General features: G+C 40.3%; 1 protein-coding gene across 4 annotated transcripts in view; it reads left to right on the top strand.

Moving 5' to 3' along the window:
- Positions 1-17,304, top strand: part of GLCCI1 (glucocorticoid induced 1) — a 109,554-nt gene that overhangs the window by 12,228 nt on the left and 80,022 nt on the right. For all 4 annotated transcript variants that reach the window (XM_074945858.1, XM_074945856.1, XM_074945860.1 and 1 more), the window contains exon 2: positions 13,140-13,291. In XM_074945858.1, the coding sequence (XP_074801959.1) occupies positions 13,140-13,291 (152 nt within the window). The remainder of the gene's footprint in view (positions 1-13,139; positions 13,292-17,304) is intronic.

Here is a 17,304-nt window from a genome sequence, read left to right as displayed (position 1 = left end):
CCTTTTCCAGTTCTAATATATTTTTGAGATGGGGTGACCAAAGCTGTACACAGTATTCAAGGTATGAGTGTACAATGGATATATATATAGTGGCATTATGATATTTGCTGTCTTATCTATCCCTTTCATAATGGTTCCTAACATTTTGTTAGCTTTTGTGATTGCCACTGTACTTTGAGCAGTTGTTTTCAGGGAACTATCCACCATGACCCCAGGATCTTTCTTGAGTGGTAACAACTAATTTAGAGCCAGTCATTTTGTATGTACAGTTGGGATTGTTTTCCAACATACAGTTCAATTCATAGATTGATCTTTCAAAGAGATTACCTGATCAAGTAAATGCAATCTGAAACAATAGTGGTGAACTGCACCATTCATGTCAGTTGCTGTTTCCTTCCTCTCCCCCCTCCCAAATTCTGGAGTGTTTGAGGGTATGGGTTGCTATACACTAGAACAGGGGTGGGGAACCTAGGACCTGTAGGCTGGATCCAGCCTGCTGCTTCATTTCATCTGCCCCGTGGCAAGTCTCCGCACCTCAGGCTGGAAGCCTCAAGCCTCAGCGCCCCCCCCATGGGGCTGGAGCCACCAGCGCTGGCTCACCCTGCTGAGAGGGGAAGCTGGGGTTGCCAGGACGTTAAAAGTCCAGTTGAGTCCGTGTTGCTCTTGTAAGTGACCAGCATGACCAAGTCACTGCGCACTGCCCCTGCCCCCAGCACCGGCTCTGGAGCTCCCATTGGCTGGGAAATGCAGCCAGTGGGAGCTGCAGACAGCACACACAGTGCAGAGCCCCCTGGTCCCTCTGCCTAGGGACCGGATGTGTTGGCCGCTTCCCGGAAGCAGCGCAGAGCCAGGGCAGGCAGGGAGCCTGCCTTAGTCCCACTGCACCACCAACTGGGAGCCCCCTGAGGTAAGCACCACCCGGCCAGAGCCCACATTGCGAACCCCCGCCCCAGGTTGGAACTCCCTCCCGGACCCTGCACCCCAAACCCCTCATCCCCAGCCCCACCCCAGAGCCCACACCCTTAGCTGGAGCCCTCATCCCATCCTGCACCCTGAACTCCTCATTTTTGGAGCCGCAAGTGCTGGCTCGCCCTGCTACGGGGGAAGCCCCAAGCCTCTTCTCCCCCCCCCCCCCCCCCGGGCCCAGGTGCTGTGTGTGGTCTGTGACTGTGTATGTATGTCTGTTTGTTTTGTTTTTTGAGAGTCAGTGGCCCCTGATAGAAAAAAGTTTCCCCACCCTTGCACTAGAAAATTAAATCAACCCAGCTACATCACTCAGGAGTGTGAAAAAGCCACACACGCTGAGTGCCATAGTTAAGACGACCTAAATCCCTGTGTAGACAGCACTAGGTCAACAGAAAAATTCTTTCCTGTGCCTAGCTCCCACCTCTCAGGGAGGTGGATTAACTGCAGTAATGGGAGAACCTACCTCTGCTAATGGGAGAGAGTCTCCCGTTACTGTAGTTAATCCAGCTCCCCGAGAGCTAGGCAGAGGAAAGAATTCTTCTGTCGACCTAGTGCTGTCTACTCAGGGACTTAGGTCGGCTTAACTATGGCGCTCGGTGCCTGTGGCTTTTTCACCCTCCTGAGTAATGTAGCTGCGTCAGCCTAACTCTTCACTGTGGACCTCACATCTGTCTAAACTCATGCGTATGCCAGGAAGGCAGAAGGCCTGTAGGACACTAGGAAAGACGACTTCTTTGGAGGAATATCCTATGTTGTCCAGTTCATGTAAGATGGTTTGACATGCAAGAGCAGGTCCTGTGGGAGGAGATCCTGAGAATTGTCTTCAGAGACTTCTGGGACAGCCTTACTATGTCATTCTTGACCAATTTGCAGAGAACATTCCTCCCCACACACTCTGCCCTTCTGAATTACTCTTCTGGTATTGAAGAAAATAGAGATGGTGGCAAGGCATGGCATCCCACAGCAAAAACTGGGAACAATAAACTAGTTATTAGGGCATGGTGACCCACGGCAGCACTTGAGAATGACAACCCAATACTTACGGCATGATGACCCACAGTGGCAGCTATTGATAACAGCCCAATATTTTTAAATGAAACAGGAAATCCTCATTCCTCAGTTCATCTTCCCTGAGAGCATGAGTAGGGATATACAGCTATAATTCATCTAGGGCAGCTGGAGACCAATTATTTAAAGTCAGCCTGCCATCTGTGACTGTATACGCTGTATACTGTACAGTACTCCATAAAATGACTTTGCTTCATTATGTACAATATACAATTCAGAAGTTACATTCTTAATTCCGTTCTATTGTTTAAATTGAGAGCTCTGATAAGGATCAACAATTCAGAATAAATCAACATAACCCACCTCCCAACTTTGACATTTGGTACTTTGAACTGACCAAGCCTTTAACTGATCTCAATGTGTCTATGCACTCACATGCCTGCAATATCCAATGTGGCAAGTAAGAAGAGAAATGCGCAAAGAGTTTGAAATGATTTGCTTCTGGGGATGCAATGTGATATTAACAATACTTTATCCTTGACCTATAATATTAGGTTAGGTTTCTTTTACAGTTTTTCTCACCATAACATAGTTTGTACTGCCAGCAGTTCAGCAGCTAAGAAGCAGACCAATTGTCTTAATAGAATTAATTTTCTTCTTTGAGGAAACAGAATTTTTCAGTTATCAATGCATTTAAAGTCCTAAAGTAATTTTTTTTAAAGTAAATGTTTTAAATAATGTATTGCCTTGCACACTGACCTACAACTTGAGTTGACAGTGTTAGTCCTACAGCATATCGGGATAACACTCAAGACTGGCAACCATGAACATTCACATACCCTCTTGAGTTGGCTAGATATATGCCACCATTAACAATTCATGTATGCAGACTACTGACCCTACTTTCTACAGATGTTTCAAAAATATACATTACTTTTGAGGCTGGTTGATTATATTCTTGCCCATGAGAAATTTCTGCTTTCTACATCAGCAGCTTAAATTTTTTTCTGAGCAGAAAACCAAGTGTTTGAAATGTGTTTGTACTTTTTCTCTTGGGCAAAGAGGATGGCAACACAAAGAAGATAGTCTTCCTTGAGAAATCATCGGATGCACAGAGGAAGTGCTGAATGAACATAAGCCAGAATGGACCAATGAGAGTAAGGTTTTATAAGAGAGAATGAGCAGGAGTATGTATTATCAACTGTCTCAATTAAGCAGGAGCCAGCTATAAGCAGAGCAAGGTTATAAGCCCCAGAACTGAAATTTAGTTCTATGAAGATAGATTTTACCTTAAAATGGCAACTCTCCAATTATAAACCTAAATTCTATTCTATTCTTTCATCAGCATAGTTAGCTGACAGTTTCTTAACAGGAAAAAAATGTCCTTAGTTGTTACACCATCCAACAACTAATACTGGATAAGCAGCACCCAACTATATTCTAAACAAGGGAGATTTTAAGCCATATTCAAAAACCTATACCTAAAATAAGAACTTTCATATTAGACCCACTCATCACCTGGAAAGACACCAAGTTCTTCAACCACATCAAACCATGTGGTTTTCTGTCCAACCAGAACAAAACTGGATGACCTAATACTACTTGATGAAAGGACATCAGGCTACATTTTATCATTTTAATCTCTTGGTAGCTTTTTATGTGCCATTTTCAGGCTGTTCACAGTCTAAGGCGGAAATAATTGCATCAGTTTATAATTTCCACTTTTGGAAGATTTCTTCACAACCACAAAAACTAGAACATTTTCCTAATAAAATCTTAATATTTAAATTGGAACACTATTCTGAGGCTAAGTCTGCAGTCACATAATGGTACTATAAATGGACCTTGCCTTCAGTCAGCCAGCCAAGTACAGAATAATTTGGACTCATAACTCTCTCAGGTTGCTATAACTACTTAGGCAAATACTTGGGTGGGAGGCAGAAGTGGGACAGTAGCCATATATCAACTTCCCTATTTTTCTACTAGCTAATAATCTACTCCATGATTCAAACAGATATGAATGTTCATTCAAGGAAAAGGGTTATTTTTTGCAACACAAATTTTATTTTTATTCCCATTGTAAACAGATTTTTAAAAAATAACACCTTGAAATTGCATGTGAATTACATTGGAAGGGAATAAAATTTTCCAGATAGCCCGATGACAAACCATGGATAGATTTTAAGTGCTTTATTCACCCTGCTAATAGTTAAGGTTAAGATCAGCTTTCTGTTTCAAGCTCAACTCTTCTTAGTGCTCTAAAACCTACGTTGTTACTTGGATTGCCTTGAAATTTGGTATGCCTCATAGAGGGCAGGGTTCTCTTGGCTAGCCTATTTTGGGTTCATTTGACCAAGGGATTTCTAAGCTATAAATGGCTTTTCTTGAAGTTGACATTTTGGAAATGGATTTTTTGCTCACAGATAGAGATCAAACAAGGACTCGTTGTACCAGGGTGCATGCCAACAGAGTGCATGGCACCCAACTCACCAACTCTTGGGTGAAAATCAAATTAAAGCAGTATTGGGGGAAAAAACTGCTTCTTTAGCTCATCACTTAATGTAAAAAGCTTCTGACTCTGTAAACTAAAGGAATTACACTATGCATGGGCAGTCAGAGGATAACAATCTGGGAAAACACTTGTTTATCACAAAAGCTGGGCAGCTCTGATGAAATATCGGAGTCAATGAACCCAAGCACTGTGAGTTCAAATCTAAACCAGGGCAGAAATTTGAAGGGAAAAAGTAGGTATACTGCTTCATATCAAAGGGGATTTTTATTTGAGGCAAATGTAATCACAAGGCAGCATTATATTCAAAAGGTGTTTTAATTTTTTAAAAAAAAATTTTTAACTACACAACCCAGTGCTTGTTAAGATGGGAGTATGGTTAGAAGTGAAAGATTAAAGAATAGGGGGAAGGGTTGAGGGATCAAGTGATGGGGATTAAGGGTGGTGAGATGGGATGGGTTGGGCACTGGGAAGGGAGACATGGGGGTAAGTGACAGCAGGACTAGGAGAGACTACAGGTAGGGGCACCTGTCAGCCCTACATTCCCCTCTCCCATGTATATCATGATCTGGGGGCCCCAGCCCACCTACCGAGATGTGGCACTCCCTTCATGTAATCAGGTTCTGGAGGGAGCTTCCTTTTCAGGGTAAGGTCTCTGAGCCCCATTCCCTACCTCCCATTTGAACTGGGATCTGGGGGGTTCCCTTCCCCCACTGGTGTCAGCCCTGCTCTACCCTCCACCCCCACCCTGTTTGTGCACACCAGGATCTGAGCGAATTTTGAGCAGGGGTTTGACTGCCATCCCTACTCCCCCTTCTCGTGTGAAGCAGGTTCTGGAGGGGGCTTGCCTTTCTGGAATTGTCTGAGCCCCATTCCCTCACCTCTTCATGTGATCTGGGAGTCATTGACCCGATTCCCCCCCCCCCCCCGGGGTATCTGAGTCCCACACCCTGCCCCCCCTTGTGTGCACACCGAGATCTTGTGGGGGGAAGCTGCCATACTTCACATGCACCGGGTTCAGGCCAGGGGCAGGGGTTGCCTTTCTGCGAGTGTCCACACCCCACTCCCTAACTTCTTAATGTGAGCTGAGGATCATTGCCCTCTTGCGGATGTCTGATCCCTGCTCCCTATGATCTGGGGTGGTTCTTTATGTACATTACAATCTGGGGAGGCCCTGCTCCTCTATGGGGGTCTGACCAGCCCCCCTTCTACAAGACACATTCTAGAGGGACTTGCCCCTCTGGGTGGGGAGTTTAGATGGTGCACACTCCAAGCATATACCAAGAACACATTGCTGAGACTACGCTGAGAACAGATGTGTTTGACATCTCAGGTTCTGATGTCAAATTTGTCTTCTTTATGAGAGTCTGAAATTTCTTATAGGATGATCTAGACCTGAGCAAAAGGCTTGGTCTGCACTCAAAAGTTAAGTTGACATAGCTACATTGGTTAGAGGTGTGAAAAATCCACACCTCGGACCGGCATAGCTATGTCGACCTAACTGCTAGTGTTGACACAGCTATGTCAATGGAAGAATGCTTCTGTCAGCGTAACTACCTTTGTTTGTGGAGGTGATGTTCCTGCACTGATGGAATATCCCTTCTGCTGGTGCAGACTGTCTCTACACTATGGGGTTATGGTGACACAAGTAATGTAGCTACACTGATATAGTTTCCATAGTGCAGATATACCCTAAGACCATTGTATTGAATCTCAACAGTAAGTCATAAATGCATTCTTTATGCAAGGCTCTGGTGGACAAAGCAGTAGTACTGAGCTTCCTTAAGGAAGCAAATCTATCAAAACCAGCAGTTATGCCTACTTTCCCAACCTGGCGTGTTCTCCCGTTACTACAGACTCTTGTGACCTGTCAATTCCAACCAATGTCATCTAATTATCTGATGATCTGTTTCCTTTCCACAAAGACCTGCTGCTTGGTTTCAGTCACATTAACAATACGTCTTCAGAATCTTTGCATTTAGAAGACTTGAGCCATCACTGTGTCTTCCACCAGGAAAAGGTGTTCTCTTCATGCTGTAGAATCATTTAAAACCAACGCTAACTCTTCCTTCTACATCTCATAGAAAATTGTTCTTTCTTCGTTTTGCTCTAAACTTAAGCCCCAAAACACAGTGTGGCACAGTCTAGATTTGAGAAACATGGAAAAATATATCTTAATAGAACTGATCAATTCAGGAAAACATCATCCTTATTCATTTACATCCCAGATGCCTGTGTCTGAAAGTATTCAGATTCTCCATAGTCTAGTGGATTGAGTGCTGTATCATTGAAATATAGTCAGCTGCAGATAAACTGTTTCCATGGCCTATTCAATGTGTTCTGCAGTAGCCTCCAGGACCTAATGTCCATCAGCTACCATATAGGGAGTCTGCAAAACTACTCCCAGTCATCCATCAACATTTAGTTGAAAGTTTCTGCAAAACTTCTTGGCAGGAAAGTGCTGTATATGGTGGTCCCAAAATAGACTAATACTATTAATTTTAGCAATGGCGGAATTTATATCTTTCTGGTTTTGGCTCACCTTACTGGTCTTTACATCTCATTTGTCTCAAACTACGGAGAGGTCTGCTTCATTTGAGAAGTTCTTCAGGCTCAGTATGATGGCCTCTTCAGAGAGTTAACATAATTCAATAAACCATTATTAAGTTCTGCTTAATCTATGTATGAGTTTCAGGGTGGATTTGATTTAAATCAAATTGATTTTAAATCATGATTTAAATCACTAGTCAGGAAGACTCAATTTAATAATGGATTTCTATATAAAAGTGCATTCTTGTTGGTTTTTATAACCTTAATACATATTCTTCACAACTCAGAGATAAATGTAGGTTTCATTTTTAGAAGGTATACGCTATATATTTTTAAAGTGATTTATTTTGAAAACTTTTCAGATTAGTTTTACAGCTATATCAGAAAATGAATGACTGGTTATTTCATTTACCAAAGGTAATTGAAGCAGTTCACCTCCCAATGACTTCATAAATATCTATCTCCAATTCAACAGGTTAATCATTAATATTTGGAGGATTTCTTTGCCATGCTGTATTAGGAGGAGAACATCACCAGACAGACATTTAAATTGTCTTTTTTACTAAAACAACAACGTTATGTAGTCTGGATTTTTTTCTTCAACAGCAAACAAATATTTTAACAAAACAAGCATATGAATTTTTGAATTTAGTTAAACATTCAAGTTTTTTAAAATCAGGTTTGTTTTTGTTAAAATTGTTTAACTAAAATAGTTAAATGAAATATTTGAAAAAAAAAACAAAAATTAAATCGACTATGTCAGCCAGGTCAATATGAGAAACTTAAAATATTGGCTTCTGCAGCTACTTCAGTCATCTTCACCTTCATTTTCCTGTTTGTTTATAATCTGGAAAAGAAAAACAAGCTTTCGTACTTTTTCAGGTCCCAGGCGATTTCTCAATTTGGAATGAATTAGTCCAAAGGAAGAAAATATTCTTTCTACACCAGCAGAAGAAGCTACTGCTGTTAAAAGTGAGATTATCACTTCAGCAGTCTCTGAATCCAAGTGCTTTAGTGACTTCCACCAGTTCACTTTAAAACATTCTTGAATGGTTCACCCTTAGCTCTGAAGTTTAATATAGTTGGCATTATGGAGGGATGATTGCTGGATGTCCATGTCATAGCCAACTCCTCCTCTTCAGCAGTTAAGGTTTGACCCTGGTACCGAGTATTGAGAATATTTTCAAGAAAATGAGCTGCAGATAGTGCTTGTCCCATTCCTTTTTTTAATGCTTGTAATTTAACTCTGTCATTGCATATTTCTCTATTTAAGATCTCACTCAGTTCTTTCTAAATTTCAACAGCATCAGCAATAAAACAGCTATTTCCCTGCATTTTGTTCAAGGCTACAGAAATAGGCTTCAGGGTACTCAGCATGTGTTCAACATTTTTCTTAAGCCCAATGTTGAGAACTTTGGCTGTGACAGTGCCATCTACTTTTTCATGATTTTGTTCACAGACTGTCCTCAGATTAGTCCATTCTTGATATAGTGCTCAAAACAGTTCACTACTAAGTTCCATCACACGTCTTGTGGGATAGTTAGCTTGGTTCCTCCCACTTTTTTCAGAGCTGCAAAGTGGTCGTTACGGAAGTATTTTGCAATTTCAACAACATTAGGCTTTATTTCTGGAATACGGAAGTTTTTGGCAAGGAGGTGCATCAAATGAGCACTGCAACCCTATGTTATTAGCTTTGGACTCTTCTAAATTTCTTGTCATCTTGGATACATTTGCAGCATTGTCTGTGACCAAGCTGCGTACTATGCATTTGAATTTTTTTCCACAGTTAGTTGAAGCTTTTACTGCTCCTTCTTGTAAGTATTCTGCTGTGTGTTCATTTCCTGATGTATTAATTGTTTCCGTTAGGAAGACATTCCCCTCTTCTGTTGTCACACAAGCACATACAACAGGATCATTGTGGACATTTGCTCCACCCATCAAGTCTCAAGTTAACAATTTCACCCTCTAGACCTTTTGCACACTACTCAATTTCTTTTTCATACACTTTATCTAGCAATTTGCATATGACGTGCTCTGTTGGGTGGACTGTGTCCTGGTCTTAATGACTGAACCATGTTAATGAAGTGTGGGTTCTCAGTCATACGGAAAGGAGAGTTTGTTGCATGAACAAACAGGGCAATTTATTTATCAATTACCTCTTTTTGTAATCCGCTGGTTCTTATCACAAACTTATCTATGGTTGTTTCTGGATGATGATTTTTTTTTCTTTTTGCTACAGGTGCTATACTGTGGCTATGTGACATACATGATGTGACTGAAACACTATCATTGGCAGATAACTCTGAAACTATAGAAAATGATGGTGATCTTGAAGGTGGATAGTCTTCAGAATCCTGTATGTTGAGGATGGATTCTCCTAAACAAAATAAGTCAGTGCAGTTATTTAATTATCATTACCACACTGCTCATTGTGTTTAGTGTTTACTCATTGCATTCACTGACACTCAGTACTACTTTAAAGGTGAAATTGTAAAAGGAAGATCTGCCTATTTCAGCTATTTATTTTTTATCACAACTGCATCTAAAATGATAGTACCATAGAGTAACAACTATATTTTTTGCTCAAACATGAGAGTTCAAGAATAGTCCAGAAGGAAGACGGGCAGTCCTTAAGAAAGAAGTATGAAATAAAAAAGTTTACCACCCTGAAGATCCTGTATGTTCAGACATTGTTTGTTTCTTCATCTTCAATGCAGCTTCTTCCCGAGAAGGAACACTTCTCATGATGTTGTTTCATTAGGGAAACCAGGTCTTGCATTTTTGTTGCACTGTTTGCATTTTGCACGCATGCCTGTCTTACCCACAGGTAGAGGAACTTCATTAAAATATTCCCAAACTGGATCTCTTTTATGGCCTTCTGGCATTATAGTTTTTTCCCTTCTAGTGAGAGAATGGTATAGTAGATTTCAAATCAATGAAGGCTACGCTCAGACCTCAAGACTTCTGGAATATGCTGCTCGAACAGTTTCACTTCTGTTTCTACTGCTTGTCCCTCCCTTCTCACATTTATCTCCAGACTTCTCCTTGTCCCGATCTAGTCCGCCCCCAACAATCTTTTTTTCATTGAACTTTTTGAAACTTTGCACTTTTAGAGAGAGATAAGGGATTGACTCTGTGTACACAAATTTGCAGAGGGACAATATGGTTGAGGTCTGTTATTTCTCACCTCTCTCTATATTTATTTTAAAACATTTTGCTATTAACAAGTATGTTATCTCTGGAGACACAAATCAACAGTTTGAGAACTGCAAAACTAAGCATCTCTGATGGTATCTTCTAGACTGAGCATAGAGTCCCATTGGGTAAATAGAAAGATTAACCTAAATAATCTATACAGAAGCCTCTGGGACCCCATAAGATTGGGTCCCTAATCCATGAACTATTGGAACTCATTTACAAAACTTTTCTTAAACATTACATTAATATAGTGTCTCATACTATAGAATTAGAATTTATAATCCCTATTCCATGATGAGATATCTTTGAGCTATAATGTGTCTTAATTAAAACTATCTTTAGATAGGTTTTTTCACTCAAAAAGCATTTTATCAAAAAAATCCAATTTAAATAAAAAAATCTGATTTTTATGCACCCCGATGAGTTTAGACTTTTTGTACAGCTTTAGAAATATTCATCTCTTTTGAGAGTAGAAGGGGTGTGACCAAGTGTGAACTTCCTCCAGTATTTGTAGTGAGACAGACATAGCTCAACTGCCTTGGAGTGGAGTAGAAGCCTGTATCAGAAGGGGAATAACTATGTAACTTAAAAAAAAATCTGTTATATGAAGTACAAATACATTGTTTTGAAGGAAGAATTGAAACCTTGGCTCAGTCAGCCAAAGCACTATTTATTTGAGCATTTTAATATGGACAGAGTGGAGAGATAACTGGGCCATAGTTCATTCAGGTCTTTGAAGATGGCTAGGACCTTGATATTAAACCAGAATTCTGTTGGTAGCCAGTGCAACGTTCAGTGATCTGTGGTGGTACTGATAATTTTCTCTCTCAGGTGCTTGGCTGGCTGGTTCTTACTCAGGGTCTAACTGATTACCATATATGGGATCAGGAAGGAGTATTCCCCTAAGCCAGGTTGGCAGTAACTAGGTGTGGTTTTTTGTTGTTTTTTTTTTTTGTTTGTTTGTTTGTTTTGTACCTTCTGCAATGTGGGGGTGGATCATTTTGATATTATATCTTACTTAATTCCCTGCCATTCAGTAAGCTTAGGCAGTGATCCATCTGGATCTATCTTACTCCCTGCCTGAGGCATGCAAGTTTAGCCGCCTGAGGACTATAATACCTTGGTCTAATTTTATATGTTGGGTTTAGCATGTGGGTGCTGGGTGGTGTTGGTGGCCTATGATATACAGGAGGTCAGACTAGAGGAGCTGGTGATCCCTTTTGGCCTTAAATTCTAAGATTCTATGAAAATATTTTGCCCTTCCTACCAGAATCACATCAGTCTTGCCTGGAGTGAGCTATAGCTAGTTGCTCCTCATCTAGACCTATAATTCCACTAGGGAACACAGTCCTTGAGGGAATTGGTATATTTTAGCTAAAAGAATTGCATCTGAGCCTGTGGTATCTTGTGCTCTCCCTACTTACTCTTCTAATTGAATTAGATGTGATCTAATGATTCCCTTTGGTGCTCTGCCTGTCAGGGCCTTGTTTAAAGGGACTCATTGATAATCTCTGGGGTCTCTTTGAATGGAATGAGTGGCATTAACTTAAAGTAACAACTTCTGCCAGACCCCAAAAATAGGGTGTGAGGGCAGGTCTAATACTACAGTGGGGATCGACGCTCTGAGATCGATCCACCAGTGGTCGATTTAGCGGGTCTAGTAAAGACCCACCAAATCAACTGCAGATCAGTCTCCAGTCGACCCCTGTACTCTTCTTTTTTTCTCGACTTTCTCCCGTCGACCCACCACAGTAACTCGACCTAAGGTACGTTGACTCCAGCTATGTCATTCACATAGCTGGAGTTTCGTAGCGAAGGTCGACTTACTGCGGTAGTGTAGATATGGCCTGAGTGGCACCTTGTGATCCACTGTGTCCAAAGGCAGAGCTACTACAGATCTCAGACCTCTTTCCACTGATGTGAGATCACCTCAGCAGTGTGAGGTGTGAGTGCTGTCAGACAGGGCATTGTCTGAAACCTAATAAAAAAAGATCTATAATTTTGGAGATGTCAACGTTGCTGAAGTTGTTGTGAAGTCAGAACTTTATCAGTGACCTTTTTGTTTAAAAAAAAAAAAATGTACTGCTCAGATTTCAGAGAGGATTAGTCACAGCTTACTTTCAGTTAGAGACCTGGAGGAGGAGCATTATTCCAGGAAAGGGTGGATGGAGCCACAGAAGAATATTAATAGTCTCAAAACACCCAAGGTAGTGGAAGGCTGGAAATAGTGAAAGTTCTGCAGTGAAATAAAAATGGGATCAAACTGAAATTAAGAAATAAACTTGTCACCACCGTCTTATGTTTATAAAGAAAATAAGTTTATATTTTGTATATTACTCATTTAAGGTTTCCATAAGATTCTTATGGAAATCTTGAGTACCTGTAGTTCAAGAAAATATCTGAGTATTGGGGGATGGTGGAGAAAATTCCTTGATATTTTTCCAAAAATTTCTTCTTAGTTAGGGTTTGACAGGCTGTCTTCTATAGTAATCTTTTAAAAGTAGGCTACAAAAATATGCAAAAAGAAAAGGAGTACTTGTGGCACCTTAGAGACTAACCAGTTTATTTGAGCATGAGCTGTAGCTCACGAAAGCTTATGCTCAAATAAATTGGTTAGTCTCTAAGGTGCCACAAGTACTCCTTTTCTTTTTGCGAATACAGACTAACACGGCTGTTACTCTGAAACCTACAAAAATATGAATTTGGCCATTTTAAACACTACCTTAACTTAAAGGGGGAAATGGTTTTGATGTGAGGACAGTCTTCAATTTAAACAAAAACCCTTTTGCTTAAACACCTTTTTCCCATGCTTAATGCTAAGGGTAAAGTACTTAACAAGCCAGGTAAGACAAAAAGTTATAATTTATGTTTCATATTAAATCTTGAATAACCTTTTTCTTTTTTGCAGTGGACAGGCCAAAATCCCAGCAAGTTAGAACCTCTGGTACTATAAGGCGAACCTCTTCTTTGGACACAATAACAGGACCTTATCTCACAGGACAATGGCCTCGTGATCCCCATGTACACTACCCTTCATGCATGAAAGATAAAGCTACTCAGGTAAAATCTACAAAATCACAGGACAAAAATTGCCTGATAGATTGGTCTGTCCCTGTTTGCATTTTATTATCTTGTCCAAAATGTCAGCTAAACTCTGCAGTAGAACAGCAGTTTTTCTTTCAAAATCTCAGCACAAATACATAATTCTGAAAAAATTAGGGTATGATAATGTTTTTGTAATTTGGTGGTCTGAGCCTACTAATATATTGCATAATTCCAAATGTTTCTGTTCTTTTAGAAAGTACGTTTTCAATAATCCATCATTTTTAATTAATAAGCACAAATATATACATTTTAAAAATATAATTGAGGTGAATTTCAGTCAGTGGCAAACTAGTAAATTATGAATAGGTGCTGTATTCTTTTCTACAACCTTACTAAAGCACTCCTCTTGCTGTTGTAATTTTTGCTACTCCTGAAAGCAGTGAATGAAAGGTGAACTTCTAATATCTATTAATTACTTACAGTATTGGTGGTAAAATTAGCGGGGGAATGACAGTATGAAGACAGACCATTTCAGTGATGAGTGCAAAAGCTAATATTTTTAACTCTTGGATAACACCACTCTTGAAACAGATTGAAAAGAGTTTTGTTAAGCATTATAAATTATTAAATTCTAGCAGAAATGTAGTTTTTTCTCTAATCTCTATTTAAGATTTAAGATTAACCAGTCACTTCATCTTTTTTGTGCTTTTGGTTCTTTTGTTTTTCTTAATGTCCAAATTTTCTTGCCCATTTTATCAGGTGCTGGACCATGTGGCTTTTCTTGTATCTTTTAGAAATTAGAGACACATTTCATTCTATTAGCTAGAGACTGAGGTAAGAGAAAGGGAACTGAGGAGTACAAGCTTATCCTTAAACTTGTGGAGTTGCACACAATTTTAGTCAAGCAGTTTCCATTAATAGCAATGAGAATGGCACTGCTTAAGCCCAGTGTAGGAAACAGTATTTTAGTGGTGTGTATTATGAACATTTCAAAGCAAGCCATAGCTCCTTGATTTCTGGTTCAAGTTAATCAGGCATTTTGGATCAAGCGGATTAGTGAATACTATTGGTGCAAATGTTTTTCTAACATTCAGAGGTGCACTAGCATAGTAGATTATCCAGCCTATTTTTTTCTGTCCTCCACCTGGAAATACCCTTGACTATTCAGACTAGCAAGTGGCAAATTGTGTTTAACATAGTTAAATTTAGACTTGGAGGAAAGAGCCTAAAGGAAGAACATCTGTTAAATATGCAGATGTTACAACATGCTAACCGGGAAGGAGAAATTTACTCAGGTTAACCCAACTTCTAAATGCAAGCCTTCAAAGTCAACTTTGTAGGTCCCCAGGTTTTTACCTTTAAGACAGTGGTTCTCAAAATGTGGGTCGGGACCCCAAAGTGGGTCGGGACCCCATTTTAATGGGGTGACCAGGGCTGGCATTAGACTTGCTGAGGCCTGGGGCTGAAGATGAAGCCTGAGCCCCACCACCCAGGGCCAAAACCTGAGGGCTTTAGCCCTGGTTGTGGGGCTCAAATTACAGACCCCCCATCTGGGGCTGAAGCTTTGGCTTTGCCCCCCGCCCAGGGTGGCAGGGCTTGGGCAGGCTCAGGCTTGCTCCCCCCCTTCCTGGAGTCATGTAATAATTTTTGTTGTCAGAAGGGGGTTGTGGTGCAATGCAGTTTGAGAAGCCCTGCTTTAAGAGAGAAGTCTTGTTCAGCATCTGTGGAGTGTTAATGTTTAGTGTTAAATAGCTTGTATTGTGTTTGGGCTTCAAAAGGACTCGGTGTCCATGATAGTGCTAGTCTAACTTCACGCCTTATGTACCAGCTTACTATCCAGGCCACTGGCTGTATGTCTGAATCCCATTACAGAATCAAGTGGAGGTTTAAGCTTTTTTGTATGAGAAGGACTGATGTTGCTGATGTCATTGATGAATAGGCAGTTTAAAACATCATCTTGATATTTCGTTGAATTTAAAGTTGGCCAAAATAGTCTGCGGTACATTGTATGTTTGGATGTTATAAAAGCTAACATATTAATGAGCCATCATTCCATGAGAAGAGAGGCAAGAGTTAAACAAGCCTTACAAACTTTCGTGAATTTACCAGACTGAACAAAATGTACTCACCCACCCTCACTGTCAGGACTTAAAAAATTACCTGACATCTGATTGCAAAAGGAGTCATCCCACTAGCCTGGATGAAAGATTTGTTGTTGTGGCAGCCCTTGTAATTTAATGGAACCAAACGGTTGTGTATTGTATTGAATTATAATAGTTTATTTTAATTTAATATTTTGTAATTTAGAGTGCTTGTCTCTATGTGTAGTGCATTTCAGGTTGCTCGTGTGCCCAGGACAAGAGAATTTTTCCCTTGGAGTGTCTGTTTGGTACACACATGTGCCCTCACTCTCCTTATGCACCTCACTGAGGTCATAAAAGGTGCTGCCAGACCTCTACCATTTTAGTTTATTCTTGCAGCTTGCGGTCTAGGATGGAGTTTCAGTGCTCTGCTGACTTCTTCAGCTTTTCCTTGTAAATAGTTCAAAAAGGTAGTCTCAGTTGTTTTAGTCTAATTAGTGAGCTAAATTGTTGGGTTTGGTTTCCTAACTTTGGGACTCTTCCCCCCTCTCCTCAGGGTGGAGATTGATTCAGTCCCCTCTTGGAAGCTCTGGGGATTTCAGTCCTGGCCTCTGTGGCCTGTAGGCTCTTCCTCAGATTCAGGTGTCTTCCCTTCCCTCCTCTTTGGGGCTAAGGAGATTTCCTGTCAGGCTTTTCTCTCCTTGGCACAGGAGGCCCACACTCTTCCTTCTTGGGCTGTGCTTATTAATTCAGGCCAGCTGTGGTATCCAACTAGCTCCTCCCCCACTGGCACCACTTTTTACCATGGTCCTTTTCTCCCCTGGGTTGGGAGAGCTCTGCAGGCATCACTGTTTCTTGGTGTCTCTGGGAGCCCTCTCACTAGGACCTCTGACTTCTTAGAGTGGGCTAACTTATTTTGCCTTTTGGTACCTGGTGACGTTACACTGAGCTTACCAGTGAGGAAGAAAGGTCTAGCAGCTTGTATCACCAAGCTTGAACAAGGGTATCATTGTAATTTGGCTGGTTTCACATTTAGGAGTCTCCCTTTCCTCTGACAGCAAAATTGGCCATTAAAATCATCAAAAAATAGACTTCAGTGATACAGACTACTCTGTACTGAACATGGCTATGCAATTGTCCGTTGTCAAGCCTCCAATGTATTCTTCTAAATTAAGAGCTTGATAGCTTGTACAATCCATCAACAGAAGTTTATTCAATAAAAGATATTATCTTACCTACCTTGTCTTTCTCATTGAACCTAATAATGAAAATTCCTTGTTTCTACCTGATTTCCTGTTTCCTTTAGACAACTTCAGGTTTCCAATGTTTGTTATATTTTCTAGAATAAATATGAATTCAACAACTTTCAGATTTTCTGTGACATCATAGAATGTGTATATTTCTGCACCTACTTATATCAGATGTCAAAATGGCTGGTTAGTGTTTGCTAATATATTGGATACATTAAGGCTTATTCTTTGTTACATAGATGCAGTGACTAATCACAAAAACACAATTTTTTCTGTATTTTTTTATTTTGGTTTTTAAATAGAAATTGTGGTCCTACTGTTACTGAAGTGTTTCATGGGCAACTGGTGCTTCACTTCTGAAAAATAAGGCTACTAAGATGAACTTGACTGAATGGTTATTGAATCTGAGGGTTTGAAATACCAGATCAGTGCTGAGTGAATTTCCTTCATTGTCTTTCATTTTTAAAATACTCTTTTATTGGTATCTTTTCTAAGGAAACAGGAATATCAAACAGTTATTAGTATTTTTCCCTTCTCATTCCTGGAATTCCTCCCACTCCCTAAAACGGAAAAGGATAGAAGACAAGTTCTATTCTTTTTACTGTAAAGTAAACTTAACTTCTAACTGGAAGTGTCAGCTGCAAAAGGGAGGTAAACAGACCGAAGGACAAAAGTATTTTCTTCCAGGAAAAAAAAA

The sequence above is a fragment of the Natator depressus genome, chromosome 2 (assembly GCF_965152275.1).
Source record: "Natator depressus isolate rNatDep1 chromosome 2, rNatDep2.hap1, whole genome shotgun sequence".
In the NCBI taxonomy this organism is placed as follows: domain Eukaryota; kingdom Metazoa; phylum Chordata; order Testudines; family Cheloniidae; genus Natator; species Natator depressus.
This window is presented reverse-complemented; position numbering and strand designations above follow the sequence as displayed.